This window comes from Bufo bufo, chromosome 10, assembly GCF_905171765.1.
Source record: "Bufo bufo chromosome 10, aBufBuf1.1, whole genome shotgun sequence".
Classification (NCBI taxonomy): Eukaryota; Metazoa; Chordata; class Amphibia; order Anura; family Bufonidae; genus Bufo; species Bufo bufo.
Window position 1 is genome coordinate 60,786,972 of NC_053398.1, and position 22,918 is coordinate 60,809,889.

General features: G+C 43.8%; 1 protein-coding gene across 1 annotated transcript in view; it reads left to right on the forward strand.

The window, feature by feature from the left end:
• The window catches only part of PLCB3 (phospholipase C beta 3), a 163,527-nt gene extending 140,957 nt beyond the window's left edge, over nt 1–22,570 (forward strand). The window contains exons 23-33 of the mRNA XM_040409852.1: nt 2,388–2,492; nt 2,684–2,772; nt 3,585–3,696; nt 6,961–6,999; nt 7,097–7,301; nt 8,986–9,118; nt 9,514–9,590; nt 13,242–13,331; nt 13,453–13,510; nt 21,724–21,810; nt 21,903–22,570. Coding sequence (XP_040265786.1) covers nt 2,388–2,492; nt 2,684–2,772; nt 3,585–3,696; nt 6,961–6,999; nt 7,097–7,301; nt 8,986–9,118; nt 9,514–9,590; nt 13,242–13,331; nt 13,453–13,510; nt 21,724–21,810; nt 21,903–22,133 — 1,226 coding nt within the window. The 3' untranslated portion in view covers nt 22,134–22,570. The remainder of the gene's footprint in view (nt 1–2,387; nt 2,493–2,683; nt 2,773–3,584; nt 3,697–6,960; nt 7,000–7,096; nt 7,302–8,985; nt 9,119–9,513; nt 9,591–13,241; nt 13,332–13,452; nt 13,511–21,723; nt 21,811–21,902) is intronic.
• Nucleotides 22,571–22,918: the final 348 nt, after the last annotated feature.

Sequence of the window (22,918 nt, forward strand, 5' to 3'; positions counted from 1 at the left end):
AACTAGACATCTTTGGGAGGGAAGGGATGCAAATGAGCTCTTACCAAGCTCTGCCTCTAATGCCACCAGATGTAAGGCAGCTATCAATGTTCAGCTCTTAAAATATACCTTGAGACATGACTTGGATATTAAATAAGCCAGCACCTCATCTGCAGACAGCTGTTTTGGGGTGATTGCCCCTCATCAGTGCAGAGCAGAGAGTACTGGCTTAACTGGGTGAGAGGCCTGTGCCCGGGTCAGGAGGGAACTAACTCTTCTTAGGGAGAGAGTGACTAGACATCTTTGGATTGCTGGAGGGTAAATACTGGTATTTATGCACTAATTCATTACCCGAGAAGAAGCAACAGCGAAACACGCATTGGGACACAGTCGCCATTCTGGTCTGTATTATCTTGTTTTTTTTTGTTAATTAATGGATGTTCTTGGCACTGTTTAGTATAGTTTGCTATGGCTGCCTTCATTTTTAGCTATCTTTGTGCCTGACAGTCTGAGTCAGTACCTTACTCCTGTGCATAGTGGGGCAGTGCATTTACGCCAGTTTTGTCGCATCCTATGGTTCATGCCATTCCTCAGCATAACTTTTGACTTTCTGAGCTTCTTGCCAAAAATAATGTGGAAAAAGGGTGTGATGTTTAGCGGTAGGGGCAGAGCCTCCTGCAGCCTGCCATATTTACTCTGGTTTATGCCAGAAACTGGTATAAATTATAGATGAAATCTACGCCATTTCATAAATGTCAGCTTCTAGTGCACAGACAACCAGAATATTTACCAAAATTATTGAAGGGAGTCTTTCACCTAAAATCACCATTATAGAACACTAACATCAGGATCTCCATTACATTCCCCATATTAGAATGCTACCTTCCATATTGCTGTCCATCCATAAAAGCTTTTATTCAATATGATAATTAGCTTCTATAGGTGCCCGGGGCGGCGTTCATGCGACCAGTGCCCATGCCCCTGAGCGCTTTTCATACCAAACCCCTCCCCTTTCACCCCTCTGGCCCGCCCTAGGTTCTTCTGATTACTTCCTCCCTTCAGTGAGAATGCCACCCCCGGGCACCTATAGAAGCTAATTATCATATTGTATAAAAGCTTTTATGGATGGACAGCAATATGGAAGGTAGCATTCTAATATGGGGAATGTAATGGAGACCCTGATGTTAGTGTTCTATAATGGTTTAAGAGGCCTGTGCATCTTAGTAACCTGGTCACATTTTCCGGTGACAGACCTTTTGCTTAGACTGGCGTATGTGACCTATCCGTGCCAGTGTTCACTGCTGCAGTGCATGTTCCCCCTGCCACCTCTCTGAAGGTAGGCTCCAGTGGCATGATGCAGGACAGCCTGACCTGAGCAAGTTGGCTACTGTCAGATCTTCTGTCATGGCTAGTCATCAGAGTCTCTGGAAAGCTAGGTAGTTTGCACAAAGCAAAGGTTATGCTAAGAGTTGCATTTTCTTAGCAATTGTACTGAAGATACTGTTTTTCCAGTAATTTTTTTACGCTATAATTCTGAAAGATCTGACCACAAAGTGGATGCAAACATACATACAATACTCATCTGTCTCTGTTGTAATTGATATGTTGTCGTTTATCCCCCCCCCCCCCCCCCCTTCCCCCTTGCAAATCCTTCAGCATTATACAGGCTATGGACTCCATTATAGTCCATGGGGACTAAGCACTCAATTTCTCTCCTGATATTGTGATCTCATGCTGGTGCACACAGTCTCCAGCCAAAATTGGTGACAGAAAAGTCCTCTCTGAGGCAAGAGTTCAGTCAAACTGCTTTCTGTTGCCGATTGTTGACAGTTTTGCTGGTATATTTAAGATTGACCTTTTATATATATATATGTATTTAATTAGTTTTTATTTTGTGTTTAGAGGTTTAGTGCCCCTTTAAGGTCCGGGCACACACAAGGGAGAAGTCGTCTGAACCTTGTAACTCTCCCAGGACAGGTGATGACAAGGAAATGATTTCCTTGTCTAAATGTGCCATTACTCCCTATTGACAACACATGCATTCTGAGCGGAACCATGGAGAGATTGGGATAAGAACATTCATCCAACAGCTATTGAAGGTGTATGGCCAGCTTTAGATGATCCACCAGATAGTGGAATGATTGAGGTCTAGGAAATGTATGAAGAAACGTCACTTCTGAAGATGTGGCAGAAAATGTTGGACTTTGTAGTGGATCGCCCTTTGTGATGTGATTTGTTTCTTGGTCACCTGACCTCTGTATCTCTACATGGTGTGTCCCTAATTTTTCACATCACTGTAGAGGCATAAAGGCAGGCACTTTCCATACAGTTTACATAATTTTCAATCTCAACTGGTGTTTTGGAAGAGATATAGATATGCATGTGATCAATCAGTCTGTTCTTAACAGGTTATCACTACATCTGTCTGAGGAATGAGATTAATCAGCCTCTGTGTCTCCCGGCTCTTCTTGTATATACTGAAGCCAACGATTATATCCCCGATGACCACCAAGGTCAGTGATTCCTGGTTCTGTCTTTGATTTTTGTAATGTGTCTCTTATCATCCCCATCTTACCATTGTCCTTTCATCTGTCACATACATTTGTAGTTGGTTTTCATTTTAACTTGTTGTTTGCTGATGGTTTTTAATTTAGCGTTATTGTGTATGCCATGTAATACTGACCACTAACTTCATCCTCCCTAGAGTACATCAGAGCTCTGATTAACCCCATCCAACATGTCAGTCTGGATGAGAGGGCAAAGAGGCTTGTGGCTCTGATTGGAGAAAGTGAGGTATGATATACACAAGATTTACACGTGATGGGTATCATCATAAGGAAATAGTCACTGATGACAAGTGTATTAAATCTTGGGGATCACATCATCCATAACTTCATTTGTCTGCATTCTGCAAAAATACATCACCATGATTTCAAAGTGTTTCCCTTGAATTTAAACCAGTTTTTTACTTAAATATTTGCACTTGCTTCCCTTTCTATGGGTGGGCAGCAGCTCATGTATCAAATGCATTGTAGTTCGCCCCTAAGTAAGTCCTTCCTCCCTGTATAGAAATAGTCTGACATATAGCCGCACAGATGTTATGTCATACCTCCATGGTTTCCTTCTCCACTGTCTAGATAGAGAGAAAGTTATATATTTCTATGAATTTAGAAGTAGGGATGAATGAATGAAAGGTGCCTGGTCTGCAGTACTGAGAGGTGGAAGGGAGCAGGGAAGCTACTGATGGAGGAGAAGGTGGACCAGAGTGATGAACAGCAGGGGGTTCAGCTACAGATGGAAGCGTAATGTGCATAGAAAAGCAAACAGTATTATTATTGCATGTGAATTGCTATAATACTTCATTTGCAGTGACCTGTTTATTGCATAGTAATACTTTTTTGCAGGATTACCCCTTTAACTATAGCCATTTCTTTAGCATCCAATATGAAATGTATTTATTACAAGATGTCTGCCATAATCTGGTGCTAACTGGTTATTATGGAACACTACACACAGAGAATATCTGATATGTGCACTCCAGAACACAAAAAGGTGTAACCTATGCCGCCATTGATCAAAGTTTGTACTTTTCCTCTTGATGGCAGTTGAACAACACTGAAAAGCAACAAGATAGAAAAAAGACAGACACAACGTATGATTCTTCTAACCGGAATCTGTGTGACAAGAAGCCTTCTATCACCCCAGTGCCACCCCCTGGTATGTGCAGTACATCAGAGATAAGTTTGCCCAATAGGCAAGCTGAACAGGAGATGAATGATTGTGGTAGCGATTATGTGTCTCCCGTTCACTTTGCATTAGAAGTGTAAAAAGGCCCTTTAAACGCGCAAATATTGACTTGTTTATTGTTGTTTGACGCTCATTTGACCAGAGGGAACACAGCATGCCTATTCTCAGCAGTCGGAAATCAGACGCTTGTCAACTAGGCACAACCCACTTTTTTGGAAAGCGGTGAATGGATTTTTTTGCGTGGCATGGGGCAAAATGTGCACATTTTTAATGCAAGAAAATAATAATAATAATAATAATAAGTGTCCCCCTGTGTTTTTATGATACAGAGCACCAAGGCAAATTTCTCACAAGTGATATAGAATTCTTTGTGTTTCTGCCCAACCTTGGGTCTACTAAACTGTACAGACAGCATTATGTGAGTACAATTCAGTACAGTCATGGTCAGACAGGAACATTCAGTGTTATAAATCGTTATAAGGCCTCATGCACACGACCATATTTTTTCACGGTCCGCAAAACGGGGTACCGTTGGTCCGTGATCAGTGACCTTGGGAACACCTCTATGTTAGAATATACCATCGGATTTGAGTTAACTCAGATCCGACAGTATATTCTAACACAGAGGCGTTCCCATAGTGATGGGGACGCTTCTAGTTAGAATATACTACAAACTGTGTACATGACTGCTGCCTGGCAGCACCCGATCTTTTACAGGGGGCTGTGATCAGCACAATTAACCCTTCAGGTGCCGCACCTGAAGGGGTTAATTGTGCGTATCATAGCCCCCTGTAAGAGAGCAGGGGGCAGACCCCCCTCCCTCCCCAGTTTGAATATCATTGGTGGCCAGTGTGCGGCCCCCCTCTATTGTAATATCATTGGTGGCCAGTGTGTGCCCCGCCCCCCCCCCCCCCCCCTCTATTGTAATATCATTGGTGGCCAGTGTGCGGCCTCCGTCGGCCCCCCTCCCCCCCTCTATTGTAATATCATTGGTGGCCAGTGTGCGGACCCCCCTTCCGCCACCCCTCTATTGTAATATCATTGGTGGCCAGTGTGCGGCCTCTGTCGGCCCCCCTCCCCCCCACTATTGTAATTTCATTGGTGGCCAGTGTGCGGCCTCCCCTCTCTCTCCCCCCCCCCCCCCCGATTATTGGTGGCAGCGGAGATTCCGATCGGAGTCCCAGTTTAACTTACTGGTAAGTGACAGGTCTGTGCGGCGCATTGCTTAATGATCTGTCACTTACCAGTAGGAGGAGCTCCCGGCCGGACACAGACATCGCAGCAGCCAGCAGGTAAGTATGATGCTTCTAATATTGTAATATTGCTAAGTAACCATGGCAACCAGGCCTGCAGTAGCATCCTGGTTGCCATGGTTACGATCAGAGCCCCAGAGCGATTAAACTGGGACTCCGATCGGAATCTCCGCTGCCACTAATGATCGGGAGGGGGGGGGGGGGGGGGAGGCCGCACACTGGCCACCAATGATATTAATACAATAGAGGGGGGGCCGCACACTGGCCACCAATGATATTACAATAGAGGGAGGGGGGGTGGCCGAGGGAGGCCGCACACTGGCCACCAATGATATTACAATAGGGGGGGGGGCCGCACACTGGCCACCAATGATATTACAATAGAGGGAGGGGGAGGCCGCACACTGGCCACCAATGATATTACAATAGGGGGGGGCGCACACTGGCCACCAATGATATTCAAACTGGGGAGGGAGGGGGGTCTGCCCTCTGCTGCCTGGCAGCCCCTGATCTCTTATAGGGGGCTATGATATGCACAATTAACCCCTCAGGTGCAGCACCTGAGGGGTTAATTGTGCGGATGACAGCCCCCTGTAAGAGATCGGGTGCTGCCAGGCAGCAGGGGGCAGTCATGTACACAGTTCGTAGTATATTCTAACTAGAAGCGTCCCCATCACTATGGGAACGCCTCTGTGTTAGAATATACTGTTGGTTCTGAGTTTTCACGAAGTGAAAACTCAGCTCAGAAAAAGCTTTTATGCAGACGGATCTTCGGATCTGTCTGTATGAAAGTAACCTACGGCCACGGATCACGGACGCGGATGCCAATCTTGTGTGCATCCGTGTTCTTTCACGGACCCATTGACTTGAATGGGTCTGTGAACCGTTGTCCATCAAAAAAATAGGACAGGTCATATTTTTTTGACGGACAGGAAACACGGATCACGGATGCGGCTGCAAAACGGTGCATTTTCCGATTTTTCCACGGACCCATTGAAAGTCAATGCGTCCGCCAAAAAAAACGGAAAACGGCACAACGGCCACGGATGCACACAACGGTCGTGTGCAGGAGGCCTAATGCTGTGAGCTCGTGCAACAGGAGCAGCGTTCAGTCTGGGAAATACTGCTGTCTCACGGAGCGTATTTCCTGCACTGAATACACTTGTGTGAAATTGCCCTAAATCCCCTGCATTCCCCATCTTGGTCACTGAAAGAATTGTATCATTTAACTAAGCTTCTCATGACCCAGAGAGGGGCTTTTCATGTGCTAGAAAACTTAAAGTCTAAAATTCTATATTTCAAAACGAGTGTATCTTAATGGGGTTGTCTTACTTCTGCAAATTGCATTTATAATGTAGAGAAAGTTAATACAAGCCACTTACTAATGTATTGTGATTTTCCATATTGCTTCCTTTGCTGGCTTGATTCATTTTTCCATCACATTATACACTGCTAGTTTCCATGGTTACGACCACCCTGCAATCCATCAGCGCTGGCCGTGCTTGAACACTATAGGAAAAAGCACCAGCCTCCCACCGTCCCGGCCACCAGAGAAGCCAGTGCTTTTTCCTTTAGTGTGCAAGCACCACCACTAATGGATTGCAGGCTGGTCATAACCATGGAAACAAGCAGCGCATAAAGTGATGGAAAAATGAATCAAGCCAGCAAAGGAGGCAATATGGAAAATCACAATACATTAGTAAGTGGCTTGTATTCACTTTCTCTACATGATAAATGCCATTTGCTGAAGTGAGACAACCCCTTTAAGTGCATCTGCGTGGACATACTCTTGGATTTTGCTATAGTACATAGTAGGCTGGTGTCAGTGATATACATTCAGGTTTTTAGCTACTGTAAGCCTGTTAATTGAAATTTTTATTATTTGTATTGCTATGAAAAGCATGCAATGTTTTCTTGTATACTTGTCCCCTTTGTTTTTGTATATAATATATAAAACATTTAACATTTCTGTTTTTCTCAGCTCAGCAACGAGATGACCTCATAGCAAGTGTACTGACAGGTAATGGAATATGTTCATTGATTCACTATTTCTGCTGTCATATAGGATAGGATTATTATGACTTGATGTGAGTTATGTTTTTGTTTGTAATTCTCAGATGTTCAAGCTCCTTCTTTAGAGGAGTTGAAGTTACAGAAAAGCTTTGTGAAGCTGCTGTGCCAACAATACCAAAAATTGCGCTATATGCACAGGAAACACCTGCGCAAGGTATCGTCACTCTGCAAGGAGCAGAACAGCAGATTCAAACAGCTCCAAAGCAGTCGCAGAAAGAAGTTTCCAAAGAGCTTCAAACTGGGCCAAGAGTAAGTCCTTCTACTGAAATAAAAGCTTGTAAAGATTTTAATTTTAACAATTGTTTGTATTATATGAAATGATTGTGACTATTCCTCCAGGATGATAACATATTATATATTCACTACTCACAAAAAGTTACGGCTATTTGGCTTTCGGGTGAAATTTATGGAAAACAAAATGTTCACACCACAGTGATTCTATACCATGAAAGTAGGTCATTTAAGTAAAAGCATGCAGTGGTGATTTCCTCATCTCAAACAATTTATTGAAACAAAAGCCAACAACAGTGGTAGATATACCCCCACAAAAAATTTCAATGTCTCAGTAACTTGTCATGTGACCTTGAGCATCAATTACAGCTTAACAACGACATCTCATGCTGTTCACAAGTCGACTTAATGTCTGCTGAGGCATGGCATCCCACTCTTCTTGAAGGGCGGCCCTCAGATCATTGAGGTTCTGGGGTACAGAGTTATGAGTCTTTACACTGCGACTCAGCTGATCCCATATGTTTTCAATTGGATTCAGGTCTGGAGAAAGTGCAGGTCACTCCATAGCAGCCATTCCCTCAAATGTGCCTGGAGTTGTGTGGCATTCATCATCCAGTTCCGCTCATCAGTGGGGAAAGTGGCCAAAGGACGTCCACTTCTATGCATTTCTGTGACTCTTCCAGTCCCTCTGTATCTCCACTTCCATCTGAGAACATCCCGTTTGAAGCCTCGCAATTGCAATGTACTGTTGATCAATTGTTAGGTGTCCTCTAGGTCTCATGATGTCAAAATGTAAACAGCATGATGAGGAGGACTGTGTAAATACCAATTCTAATTGAACCAGGAAATTTAATTGGCGATTCTTGGATCAAACACCTGAATTTTGCCATTAAGCTCCTTGTTAGAGAACAGCAAGTTGTGCAAAAAGTACTGAAACATTGAACAGTTGCATTCAAAAGTTTAGAAAAGGTCACATTAAAGAGGACCTTTCACCGATTCTTACCCTATGAACTAACTATACAGATATGTAGAGCGGCACCCGGGGATCTCACTGCACTTACTATTATCCCCGGGCGCCGCTCCGTTCTCCCGTTATGCCCTCCGGTATCTCCGCTCACTAAGTTATAGTAGGAGGAGATACCAGTCCCTAAGTTATGGTAGGCGGAGTCTGCCCTAGCGCTGGCCAATCGCAGCGCAGAGCTCACAGCCTGGGAGGTTATTTTCTCCCAGGCTGTGAGCTCTGCAATGCGATTGGCCAGCGCTAGGGCAGACTCCGCCTACCATAACTTAGGGAACGGAGATACCGGAGGGCATAGCAGGAGAACGGAGCGGCGCCCGGGGATAATAGTAAGTGCAGAGAGATCCCCGGGCGCCGCTCCACATGTCTGTATACTTAGTTCATAGGGTAAGAATCGGTGAAAGGTCCTCTTTAAATTATCTTGTAATGGTTAGAGTGCATTTTAGGTTCATCCTGCAATTTCACCCACAAGTCAAGTATCCCTAACTTTTTGTGAGGAGTGTGTGTGTGTGTGTGTGTGTGTGTGTATATATGTGTGTATATATGTGTGTATATATATATATATATATATATATATATATCTAAAAATAATTGTTCCTCATAAAATGAACAGCATTTTTCTTTGTTTGTTCATGTCACACATGTTCATTAATTGCATGTTACCTTTTCACTCTGTGACTTTAGTTCATTAACGGAGCAGGAGGAGCAGCAGAAGAAGCTGATGGATCTGCAGGGGGAGCAGCAGAGACGCCTTGTGGAGCTCAGAGAATTACAGCATGAGCAAGAAAGAAAAATCAAACACTTACACCTTCAACAGGTGCAGCATTCTCCCCCTAAAAATCCTGAGGGACACAGGGAGATTTATCCTTGCATTTGCAACTTTTTAAACGCCACTGCAACAAATTTTGTTGCACGTGGCTTTTCTGTTCTGCCACTTTCTGAAAACGGGGTGTTGGGGAGTGTGCTGTCCCCACGTACTTGTTGTCAGGCGCAAATGAATACAGAAATCTACGGCAGCTCTGAATTGCTGTAAGTTACATTTTGGAGCATGGGCTTCCAGCCAATGCACCTAATACATGAGGCCTGCACCTCCTCATACATTGGTACATTACCCATCAGCGAAAAGGAGATTCAAAGACTGGAGCTAAACGCCAGTCTTCAATAAATCTTTCCTCCCTCCACTGTGTCTAATAAACATTGTTCTACCTACAGGCTGTGCAGAAGCTACAAGAGGTTGCCCAAGCCTACCATACCTCCCAGCTCAAGAAGTTAAAAGAAACCAGTGAGAAGTGAGTTTTGTTATCTATGCAGATGTCTGTCAATGGAATTAGAATCATAGAAAGTAGGAACACATTAAAAGGAGTCTTGTCGTTTGCAGAATCCTTTCTCACATTGGGTGTCCCCTTCTAGCTTTTGATCACAAGAGGTCACATTCCTGGGAACCCTATAGTCACTTTATTGGTAGAGGAACCACAGTGTAAATGCTCAGTTATCTTTAAAGGGGTGTCTCACAACACCTCAAACATGTAGACAAAGATAATACGAGGCACTTACTAATGTACTGTGATTGTCCATATTGACTCCTTTGCAGGCTGGATTCATTTTTCCTTCACATTAAACACTGCTTGTTTCCATGGTTATGACCACCCTGCAATCCAGCATCTGTGGTCATGCTTGCACACTATAGGAAAAAGTGCTGACCCAGCCACCAGAGAGGGGGTGCTTTTTTCTATATTTTGCAAGCACGGCCACCGCTGCTGGATTATAGGGTGGTTGTAACTAGGGATGAGCGAATCGACTTCGGATAAAACATCCAAATCAGATTTGCATAAAACTTTGTTAGAATACTGTACGGAGCGAGCGCTCCATACAGTATTAGAATGCATTGGCTCCGATGAGCTGCAGCTATTACTTCTCGGAGTCTTCAGAAATTAAGTGGTACCTTGGAACCGAACCAGAGTTCGGTAAAAGGTTTTTAACAGTAGAAATAAAGTTCTTAAGTTATTACCCAAAGTCTCGTGAGACTTCGCAAAGTAATAACTTCGGCTCATAGGAGCCAATACATTCTAATACTGTACGGAGTGCTCGCTCAGTACAATATTCGAACAAAGTTTTATGCGAATCGACTTCGGATGTTTCATCCGAAGTCTATTCGCTCATCCCTAGTTGTAACCATGAAAACAAGCAGTGTATAATGTGATGGGAAAATTAATTAATTAAAGAAAGCAATATAGACATTCATAATACATTAGTAAGTGGCTTGTATTAACTTTCTCTACATTATAAATGCAATTTGCGGAAGTGAGACAACCCCTTTAAGATGCACTTGTTTTAAAATATAGAATTACAGGACTATTGTTTTCAGTAGAAGTGTGTAGCTATTTTGTGTTGAGAGCTGGTCTAGATGCAGCAGAACCCAATATCCATTTTAGCTGCAAGTGCCATAAAACTGCATAAGTGTGTCCAAATAATACATCATAAATGTCTAATAGGTGTGGGCTCAACTTCTGGGACCCACTACTCGAGAATAGAGCTCCACCACATAGGCGCCATGAATAGAGAGTTAGCTGCACATGAGCGGCTGCAGTAGGAGTTCAGAAAATATCCAAGCATGCTTACTTAGCTATTTCTTACCCATTGGACATCTATTTTGTGGATATGATATACGTGTCCAGATGAGAATACCCCTTTAAAGGGACACTTTCATCAGAAAGGGGTATTTTCTAAACTCAGTATTCCTAGAAATCAATATCGTAAAGAATTTTTAGCTGTTTTTCTTTTCGGCAGTACTACAACATTGCAAATTAAATACAAAATATTGTCAGCACAGAGAGATAAAACTCCTATATACTGTAGATCCATTGTTGTTCTCCTGATAGGACTAGATAAAGATGCCCACAGAAGAGTATTGCCTAATGGCAGCTTTACAATGAACTATTATATAGACTATTAGAAGAAACGTTAGTACGAAAGCTCGTTCCCATGTGAAGGTGCCGCAGATCACCTGATTAACAAGTAAACTCTCCTTCATCAGGTGAATACATTGTTTATGCAGCTCATTAAATCCTTGTTTGTGGGCAGCAGATTTGTCCATGTGAACAGCACTCTGCTGCCTAGAAACAATGATTCTGTATGAGGACAGGTGACTGCAGTAGCCATCGCTCCTCCTCATACAGTGGATGTGATTGCTGCATGTAAATGTAGCTCTGTCCTCCACTGACAAGCGGGCAATTATTGGGAAGGAACACCTACTTCCTTATAATTGCCTTCTCAATCCTTATGTGCAAATTCGCCTTTAGTGTAATTTGCGATGCCCGAATTGAGTCACTCATCCACCCTTCCCTCTCTTGCTGTTTGCTAAATGTCTAAACAAAGGAGGAAGTTAAGTGGCAGAACATGGATTGCCTTCAGAAAATTATATCCAGAAAACTATCCACTCAATTTTTTGTAAAAAATAAATAAATTATAAAATGTATATAAATAATAATCAAATTTAGGCAGTTGATATGTGATGAAAAATGATGGTAGTATTCCTTTAACTCCTTAATGCATAATACATGTACAGCATTATGCGCCCGCATTTGTATGGAGCGGGTTGCTACAGTGAGCCGGTCCATAAGTGGCGGGTGGCGGCTGTATAATACAGCAGGCACCTGACCACAATGACATGGAACAGCAATTGGGTTCAACTCCTTCATATAACCCCTCAGATACCGCAATCAGCAACGTAAGGCAAAGGGATGCGTCCCCCACAGTGACATTGTGTGGCTCCGATCGAATACCATGACAGCCTGGCGCCTGCTGAGGCTTCCCAGGGCTGTCATAGTAATCTGCCTACTGAGCTCCTCGTGAGGCACAGCTCATCAAGGTGCTTGTCAAAATCCTATTCACCCTAATAGATCTTTATTAGGGTGAATAGGACAAGGGATCTAAAGATTCCAGGTTCTAGCCCCCTAGGAGCCTAATAGTTATTAAATAAAAAGTGAAAAAAAATAATACTAAAAATGTAAAAAACACCAAAATTTTAAAAGTTTGAATTATTCCCCTTTACTAATTTTACATATAAAAATATATAAACAATAAACATATTAGGTATCGCTACATCCAGAAATGTCTTAACTATTAAAATATTTTTAAAAATGTCCTGTGCGGTGAACACCATAATGCAAAAAAAATGAAAAACAGGATTCGCCATTTTTTTGTCACCTTGCCCCCCCCCCCCCCCCCCCCAAAAATAATAATTTGAATTAACAGTGATATAAAAGTTGTACATACCACAAAAATCAAGCCATCTTGTCTACAGCTCTGTAGACAGAAATATAAAAAAAGTTATGGCTGTCAGAAAATAATGAAAATTGCCTTTTTTATTTTTTTTTAGACTACGGTAAGTAAATAAAAGTAATAAAAATAAGTATACAACTTTGGTATCACTGTAATACTTTTGAGCTGCAGAATAAGGATGTCGTGTCATTTTTAGCGCAAAGTGAATGGCATTATTTCAAAATCCCAAAAACCTTGGGAAATTTTATATTTTTTTATTTTACCTCACAAAGATTTTTCTTCTTCCCTTTTTCCAATACAAGACCTGGTAAATTAAATGGTGCCATTAAAAAGGCATCTTGTCCTGCAGAAAATAATCCCTCATATATGACTATGTTAATGGGAAAATAAAAAAAAGTAATGGCTATTAAAACTTGGGGAGGGAAAAAATCAAAATTGCAAAAATGGGCCTGGTTTTTAAGGGGTTTAAAAACTCCTTGAAAATTGAAAGGGTCAATGCCTTTGCTTGGAAGATGATTTGAGATTGTAGAAGGTTGTGACCATTAGGGAATTCATAAAGGTGACTACAATAGATGTTACAGATCACTCTTTACATTGGAAGAGAAAACTCAATCTGGCAACATAGAAACCATATCTAAAACGTATCCATCTCCTGGCAGAGAGAAGAAGGAACTGCAGAAGATTCTGGACAGAAAGAGACATAACAGCATCACTAAGGTCAAGTCACAAGACCGGCACAAGAAAGAAGGGTCAGTAGGAGGCTGTCATTCTACATCCTCCTTGCTCATTTCTCTTCTGTTCTCCTCTTCCTACTGCATTTCTGCTCTACTATATTCCATCTTCCATTTATCACATCATATTTTTCTGCAGAGAACTGACGGAGATCAACAGACGTCATATCAATGAGTCAGTGAACTTTATACGCAGTGTAAGTGACCGTGGAGCTGGTTGTGAAGTCTGGGAATATTTCTTTGAAATTAGGATAAATGAAGCTGATCTGAACCAGTCAGCCCACCTATGAATGACCATCATAGGAGATGTAATTCATACGTCCGGCTTCAGCAATTGTAAATAATGAAAAGTTTCTATTGTGTCCAATAACGTTCGAACCAATAGAGAATAGGTCTGTAAACATCACCATAATTACACCGATAAAAAATGGTTTCTCAGCTTTACATATATTATAATATATATTTAGAACTAGGCCCTTTAGCGTTAACCCTATTATAATGTGTGCAGCAGCCTTACTATTGGAGAGTGCAAGGAATGACATCAGGTACAATAGCTTTCCTTAACTACTGGGCAGCTGTAAGTAAACAGATCATTGCAAGCCTCTAGCGTGGCATGAAAATACGTGGTAGGAAATTCTGGTTGCCTGGCAACAGAGAAGATGAAATCTGACATATACGGTTTATTAGGCCACCTAATTGTGTATATGATTGGAGTGAATACTTTAAGACAAGCTGTATGCTGTAACATGATGGGAGTAAGACAAAATTCAGGGGCTGGAACACGAGACTAACCTGTATCCTAAATTTACCCAAAATAGTTTCTGTGCATAAGCAAAGGTGCTTTTCGGGCCTGGAGACTCGGCTGGGGGCTCACTCCTTGTCATATATGTGGAAAATATACACTGGTTGTACACATTAGACAATTGTCACCAAATCCTTCTATTGTCACTAGGACCTGAGGCAGGGGTGTTGCTAGGGTCTTAAAACATCAGGGGCACGAGCCCAAGCATATGTCTACCCCACCCCCCCCCCTCCCCCTTTCCAAACTGAGCTCCTCCATTCACAGTATACAGTATCTGCACAGCTCCTCCACCCACAGTATACAGTATCTGCACAGCTCCTCCACCCACAGTATACAGTATCTGCACAGCTCCTCCACCCACAGTATACAGTATCTGCACAGCTCCTACACCCACAGTATACTCACACAGCTCCTCCACCCACAGTATACAGTATCTGCACAGGTCCTCCACCCACAGTATATGCACAGCTCCTTCACCCACAGTATACAGTATCTGCACAGCTCCTCCATCCACAGTATACAGTATCTGCACAGCTCCTCCACCCACAGTATACAGTATCTGCACAGCTCCTCCACCCACAGTATACAGTATCTGCACAGCTCCTCCACCCACAGTATACAGTATCTGCACAGCTCCTCCACCCACAGTATACAGTATCTGCACAGCTCCTACACCCACAGTATACTCACACAGCTCCTCCACCCACAGTATACAGTATCTGCACAGCTCCTCCACCCACAGTATATGCACAGCTCCTTCACCCACAGTATACAGTATCTGCACAGCTCCTCCATCCACAGTATACAGTATCTGCACAGCTCCTCCACCCACAGTATACAGTATATGCACAGCTCCTCCATCTACAGTATACAGTATATGCACAGCTCCTCCACCCACAGTATACAGTATCTGCACAGCTCCTCCACCCACAGTATATGCACAGCTCCTCTACCCACAGTATACACACAGCTCCTCCACCCACTGTATACAGTATATGCACAGCTCCTCCACCCACAGTATACAGTATATGCACAGCTCCTCCACCCACAGTATACAGTATATTCACAGCTCCTCCTCCCACAGTATACAGTATCTGCACAGCTCCTACACCCACAGTATACTCACACAGCTCCTCCACCCACAGTATACAGTATCTGCACAGCTCCTCCACCCACAGTATACAGTATATGCACAGCTCCTTCACCCACAGTATACAGTATCTGAACTAGGGCTGCAACGATTAATTGACTTTATCGATAATATTCGATAACTGGATTCGTTTTCGACAAATCCAGTTATCGAATAATCGCCGATTCGTTGCTATGCGGGCGGGCGGTTTACTTTAAATCAGCGCATCTTTATTTTACCTTAAAATGAAGCTCCAGTAACAGGCAGAGGGGACAGCGGCGTAACGTCACTTACTCACGTGACGCGCCTGCTCCGCCTCCTTCATTCATAAAGTGGGCGGCGCAGGTGCGTCACGTGAGTGAGTGACGTTACGCCGCCGCCCGCTCTGCCTGTTACTGGAGCTTCATTGTAAGGTAATAAAGATGCGCTAAGTAAAAGTTACTGCCAGAATAGTCTGCTGTGAGCAGCGGGGCCAGGGCTGTTATGGGGAGGGGGATCTGTGTATGGCACTATTATGGGGAGGGGGATCTGTGCACTGTTATGGGGAGGGGGATCTGTGCACTGTTATGGGGAGGGGGATCTGTGCACTGTTATGGGGAGGGGGATCTGTGGATGACACATATAGCATAAGATGCTATATAGCAGGGATGCTCAACCTGCGGTCCTCCAGCTGTTGTAAAACTACAACTCCCACCATGCCTTGCTGCAGGCTGATAGCTGTAGGCCATCCAGGCATGCTTGGAGTTGTAGTTTTGCAACAGCTGGAGGGCCGCAGGTTGGGCATCCCTGCTATATAGTGTCATCTATAGATCCCCCCCATATCAGTGTCATCCACAGATCCCCCTTCCCATAACAGTGCACAGATCCCCCTCCCCATAACAGTGCCATCCACAGATCCCCTCCATAACAGTGCCATCCACAGATCCCCCTCCATAACAGTGCCATCCACAGATCCCCCCCCCATAACAGCGCCATCCACAGATCCCCCATAATAGTGTCATCCACAGATCCCCCATAACAGTGCCATCCACAATTTGTTTTAATATGGCCTTTGAACATAATTTTTCAAGTAAAATCATATAAACCTCTTTGTTTTGTAATTTTGGTGTTTTTTTCCTGATTAATCGATTAAATTATCGACAACTAATCGATTATTCAAATAATCATTAGCTGCAGCCCTAATCTGAACAGCTCCTCCACCCACAGTATACAGTATATGCACAGCTCCTCCATCTACAGTATACAGTATATGCACAGCTCCTCCACCCACAGTATATGCACAGCTCCTCCATCTACAGTATACAGTATATGCACAGCTCCTCCATCTACAGTATACAGTATATGCACAGCTCCTCCACCCACAGTATACAGTATATGCACAGCTCCTCCATCTACAGTATACAGTATATGCACAGCTCCTCCACCCACAGTATACAGTATATGCACAGCTCCTCCATCTACAGTATACAGTATATGCACAGCTCCTCCACCCACAGTATACAGTATTTGCACAGCTCCTCCACCCACAGTATACAGTATTTGCACAGCTCCTCCACCCACAGTATACAGTATCTGCACAGCTCCTCCACCCACAGTATACAGTATCTGCACAGCTCCTTCACCCACAGTATACAGTATCTGCACAGCTCCTCCACCCACAGTATACAGTATATGCACAGCTCCTCCACCCACAGTATACAGTATCTGCACAGCTCCTCCACCCACAGTATACAGTATCTGCACAGCTCCTTCACCCACAGTATAAAGTATATATGCACAGCTCCTCCACTCACAGTATCTGCACAGCTCCTCCACCCACAGTATACAGTATCTGCACAGCTCCTCCACCCACAGTATACAGTATATGCACAGCTCCTCCATCCACAGTATACAGTATATATGCACAGCTCCTCCACCCACAGTATACAGTATATATGCACAGCTCCTTCACCCACAGTATACAGTATATATGCACAGCTCCTCCACCCACAGTATACAGTATATATGCACAGCTCCTCCACCCACAGTATACAGTATATGCACAGCTCCTCCACCCACAGTATACAGTATCTGCACAGCTCCTTCACCCACAGTATACAGTATATGCACAGCTCCTCCACCTACAGTATACAGTATCTGCACAGCTCCTTCACCCACAGTATACAGTATATGCACAGCTCCTTCACCCACAGTATACAGTATATGCACAGCTCCTTCACCCACAGTATACAGTATATATGCACAGCTCCTCCACCCACAGTATACAGTATATGCACAGCTCCTCCACCCACAGTATATGCACAGCTCCTCCACCCACTGAATACAGTATATTCACAGCTCCTCCACCTACAGTATACAGTATTTGCACAGCTCCTCCACCACAGTATATGCACAGCTCCTACACCTACAGTATACAGTATATGCACAGCTCCTCCACCTACAGTATATGCACAGCTCCTCCACCTACAGTATATGCACAGCTCCTCCACCTACAGTATATGCACAGCTCCTCCACCCACAGTATATGCACAGCTCCTCCACCCACAGTATATGCACAGCTCCTCCACCTACAGTATACAGTATATGCACAGCTCCTCCACCCACAGTATACAGTATATGCACAGCTCCTCCATCTACAGTATACAGTATATGCACAGCTCCTCCACCCACAGTATACAGTATATGCACAGCTCCTCCATCTACAGTATACAGTATATGCACAGCTCCTCCACCCACAGTATACAGTATTTGCACAGCTCCTCCACCCACAGTATACAGTATTTGCACAGCTCCTCCACCCACAGTATACAGTATCTGCACAGCTCCTCCACCCACAGTATACAGTATCTGCACAGCTCCTTCACCCACAGTATACAGTATCTGCACAGCTCCTCCACCCACAGTATACAGTATCTGCACAGCTCCTTCACCCACAGTATAAAGTATATATGCACAGCTCCTCCACTCACAGTATCTGCACAGCTCCTCCACCCACAGTATACAGTATCTGCACAGCTCCTCCACCCACAGTATACAGTATATGCACAGCTCCTCCATCCACAGTATACAGTATATATGCACAGCTCCTCCACCCACAGTATACAGTATATATGCACAGCTCCTTCACCCACAGTATACAGTATATATGCACAGCTCCTCCACCCACAGTATACAGTATATATGCACAGCTCCTCCACCCACAGTATACAGTATATGCACAGCTCCTCCACCCACAGTATACAGTATCTGCACAGCTCCTTCACCCACAGTATACAGTATATGCACAGCTCCTCCACCTACAGTATACAGTATCTGCACAGCTCCTTCACCCACAGTATACAGTATATGCACAGCTCCTTCACCCACAGTATACAGTATATATGCACAGCTCCTTCACCCACAGTATACAGTATATATGCACAGCTCCTCCACCCACAGTATACAGTATATGCACAGCTCCTCCACCCACAGTATATGCACAGCTCCTCCACCCACTGAGTACAGTATATTCACAGCTCCTCCACCTACAGTATACAGTATTTGCACAGCTCCTCCACCACAGTATATGCACAGCTCCTACACCTACAGTATACAGTATATGCACAGCTCCTCCACCTACAGTATATGCACAGCTCCTCCACCTACAGTATATGCACAGCTCCTCCACCTACAGTATATGTTCACAGCTCCTCCACCTACAGTATATGCACAGCTCCTCCACCTACAGTATATGCACAGCTCCTCCACCCACAGTATATGCACAGCTCCTCCACCTACAGTATATGCACAGCTCCTCCACGTACAGTATATGTTCACAGCTCCTCCACCTACAGTATATGCACAGCTCCTCCACCTACAGTATACAGTATATGCACAGCTCCTCCACCCACAGTATATGCACAGCTCCTCCACCTACAGTATATGCACAGCTCCTCCACCTACAGTATATGTTCACAGCTCCTCCACCTACAGTATATGCACAGCTCCTCCACCCACAGTATATGCACAGCTCCTCCACCCACAGTATATGCACAGCTCCTCCACCTACAGTATATGCACAGCTCCTCCACCTACAGTATATGCACAGCTCCTCCACCTACAGTATATGCACAGCTCCTCCACCTACAGTATATGCACAGCTCCTCCACCTACAGTATATGCACAGCTCCTCCACCTACAGTATATGCACAGCTCCTCCACCCACAGTATATGCACAGCTCCTCCACCTACAGTATATGCACAGCTCCTCCACCTACAGTATATGCACAGCTCCTCCACCTACAGTATATGCACAGCTCCTCCACCCACAGTATATGCACAGCTCCTCCACCCACAGTATATGCACAGCTCCTCCACCTACAGTATATGCACAGCTCCTCCACCTACAGTATATGCACAGCTCCTCCACCCACAGTATATGCACAGCTTCTCCACCTACAGTATATGCACAGCTCCTCCACCTACAGTATATGCACAGCTCCTCCACCTACAGTATATGCACAGCTCCTCCACCTACAGTATATGCACAGCTCCTAGAAGCAGTTTATAGTGTAACACACTGATGGGCCGATAAACAGACATGACTGGCACTGGTTGCTGCTGGGCTGGAAGAGGCAATTTACACATCCCTTTTACTGGTACCAGCACTGGTGAGTACAGGACACAGCAGCTCTGTAATCTGCTTGTCCTGTCTGGGATGCGGTGCTCAGCTGCTAGACCTGCTTAAAGGCCCAGGATAACTACAGGTCGTTCTTCATAGACCCATACTGAGCCACCAGTGCAGGGCTGCCGGCTCATTCACCTACACTAGACTGGCAGTAAATGGAGCTGCTAGTTATATGTTTAGTGTGCCTCTTGCTAAACTCATACAGAGTTGCCTAGCAGCTCCACACTGGTGGCTCAGTGCAGAGCAATGGAGAAAGTGCTGGCCAGAGGTTCAGGGCCAAATGCTTATAACCCAGGGCCTAGGCCCCGGATCTAGGTGCCTAGCGACGAACCTGACCTGAGGGCAGTTTAATATGTATGTGTATGAGTATGTTAAAATCTACCTTAGGCATAAAACTGGGAAAGGAGCACTGTCCACATTTATCCACATGGATGCAAATGTAGATTCCTCTCATGTCAAAAATACACTTTTCATTATAGGAACATTATATATATATATATTACATAAACAGTACTGTGCAAAAGTCTTGGGCAGGTGTGGAAAACTGCTGCAAAGTAAGAATGCTGAAAATTGTTAATAGTTTATTTTTATCAATTAACAAAATGCAGTGTGAATGAACCAAAGGGAAATCTAAATCCAATCAATATTTCATAAATACAGGAAGATACTTATCCATCATGCAGTAGCATCAGAGAGGTGTCTGATTGGCTTTAAATTTATTCTGCAGCAGGACAACGGCCCCAAACATACAGCCAATGTCATTAAAGGGGTTGTCCGGGTTCAGAGCTGAATTTCACCCAGGCGGTCCCCCTAATATGAGTATTGGAGCATTTCATGCTCCAATGCTCTTCTTTGCCATGTGCTGAATCGCGCAGGGCAAAGGCATTTTATGGAGTTTCGGTGACGTACCGGGCTCTCCATAGAGTAAGCTAGGTGGAGGCTTCTGCCTAGCAGTGAGCCCGGTAAAACGGCTAGGGCAGCGCTAAAGCCCACCCATCAGAGCTGGTGACGTCACCGGGAACACTCCTTGGTGGAAGCTTCCGCCCAGCAATGTGTTATCATAAACATAAAAACCCTTGTCCAGTGCGATCCGGCGCATTGCAAGGGAGAGTATCGGCGCATGAAATGCTCCGATGCTCATATCACAGGGCCTGCCTGGGTGAAATTCTGGGTATGTCTGGGTTCAGCTCTGAACCCGGACAACCCCTTTAAGAACTATTCAGCATAAAGAAGAACAAGGAGTCCTGGGAAGTGATGTTGTCATCACCCTACATTGCGCTGATGTCAACATCATCTATTCTGTCTGGGACTATGTGAAGAGACAGAAGGATTTGAGCAAGCCTACATCCACAGAAGATCCAAGATGTTTGGAACAACCTCCCGGTAGAGTTCCTTTGAAAACTGTGTGCGTGTACCTAGAACAATTGATGCTTTATGAAGGCAAAGGACGGTCCCGCCAAATATTGATTTGATTTAGATTTCTTTTTTGTTCATTCACTTTTCATTTTGTTAATTGATAAAAAATACACTATTAACACTTCTATTTTTGAAAGCATTCATACTGTATAGCACTTTTTCCACATCTGTCTAAAACGTTTGACAGTGCTGTATGTATATGGTATTTATATATCCTATCTTGAGAATAGGTTATCAATATTTAATTCCAGTAAAACCCCTTTAACACATGTTATTATTGCATTTACTGTAATGAAGGAATACTTTCATGCTACCAGTATCTATTCAGTACAGTAGTCATATAGCACAATGCTTGACCTGCTGCCAGCTGTCTTTAGAATTGTCCTTTTTCCTATAGTTAGAAGAAGCACAAAACAAACGTCTAGAAAAGTTGCTTGCTGCTCACCAAGAGACGCTGCACAAAATAAAGGATGAGGAGCCAAAGGTGAGTGTCAATGCAGGCAGAACTGCAGGCAGCAGCTTTATGCTACCCTCTGTCAATACCTGTTCTTCTCATCCTCTCTGGCTTTCTTCTAGCTGATGGCCCAGTTAGAGGAGGAGTGCCAAGCAGAGTTACATCAGCTCCCCCAAGAAGTGCAACGATATCTGCAAGAAGAAGGAGGCAGTAGGGGTGGGAGCAGCTCTGGACCACCTTCTTCAGCACATAGTACCCCTACTTCTATCACAAGGGGCTGGGGCTCAGAACTTGTTGAAGGAGATGGTTTACAGACCCCAGAGGACTCAGAAGATGAAGCTACTGTACTCTGACCCCATAAGCCTAGAACTTCTACAATACTTTTATATATTATATATATATTTGTATACAGATGATCACCCCATTTTTTTTTAAAAGAAGAATTTATATTCACTAATATAGTATTCTCAGAAAGAATTATGATGACACTTGCTATAAATGGAGACCAAACAGACGTCTATGGGCCCATCTAAAACATCTAAGAAAAATTCCACAGTTCACCTATAATTATGAATGGCCAAAAAATATCTTCTGGAAAGAATTTATTATATATAGTCGTAAATCTAATCAAAATCAGATCATATGTGTGCCCATAAGTGACACTGATTGTGCAACACTATGGGCCAGATTTATCATTAGCTCAAGTCAGAATAATGGAGTGAAAAAGTTGCGAATTTTTGCGCAATCGATTAAACTGCGCAAAAATTTGCGACTTTTATTGGCTCTGCACTATGCTCGCTAGTTTTCTGAAAGTGGGCGTGTTTTCTTATGTAACTGAATCTCTAGATGGATTTACTATTGCGACAATTTAAAAAGTCGCAAAAAAAGTGCAAAATCACTCCAGTGAGGACCATGCTTATCTTATGCGACTTTTTAATAGAACATGCGACTTTTTGTAAAGACGTGCGACTTTTTTAAAGCCGCTTACTGACGGATAAACTGCTATCGTCAAACCACATTTATCACAGTCTTAAAGGGCCGATCATAAATCTGACTTGGCTAAAACTGACTTTAGCCATATGTGAAAGTGGAGTGAGCGGAGTCAGAGTAATGATAAATCTGGCCCTATGTATGAGAG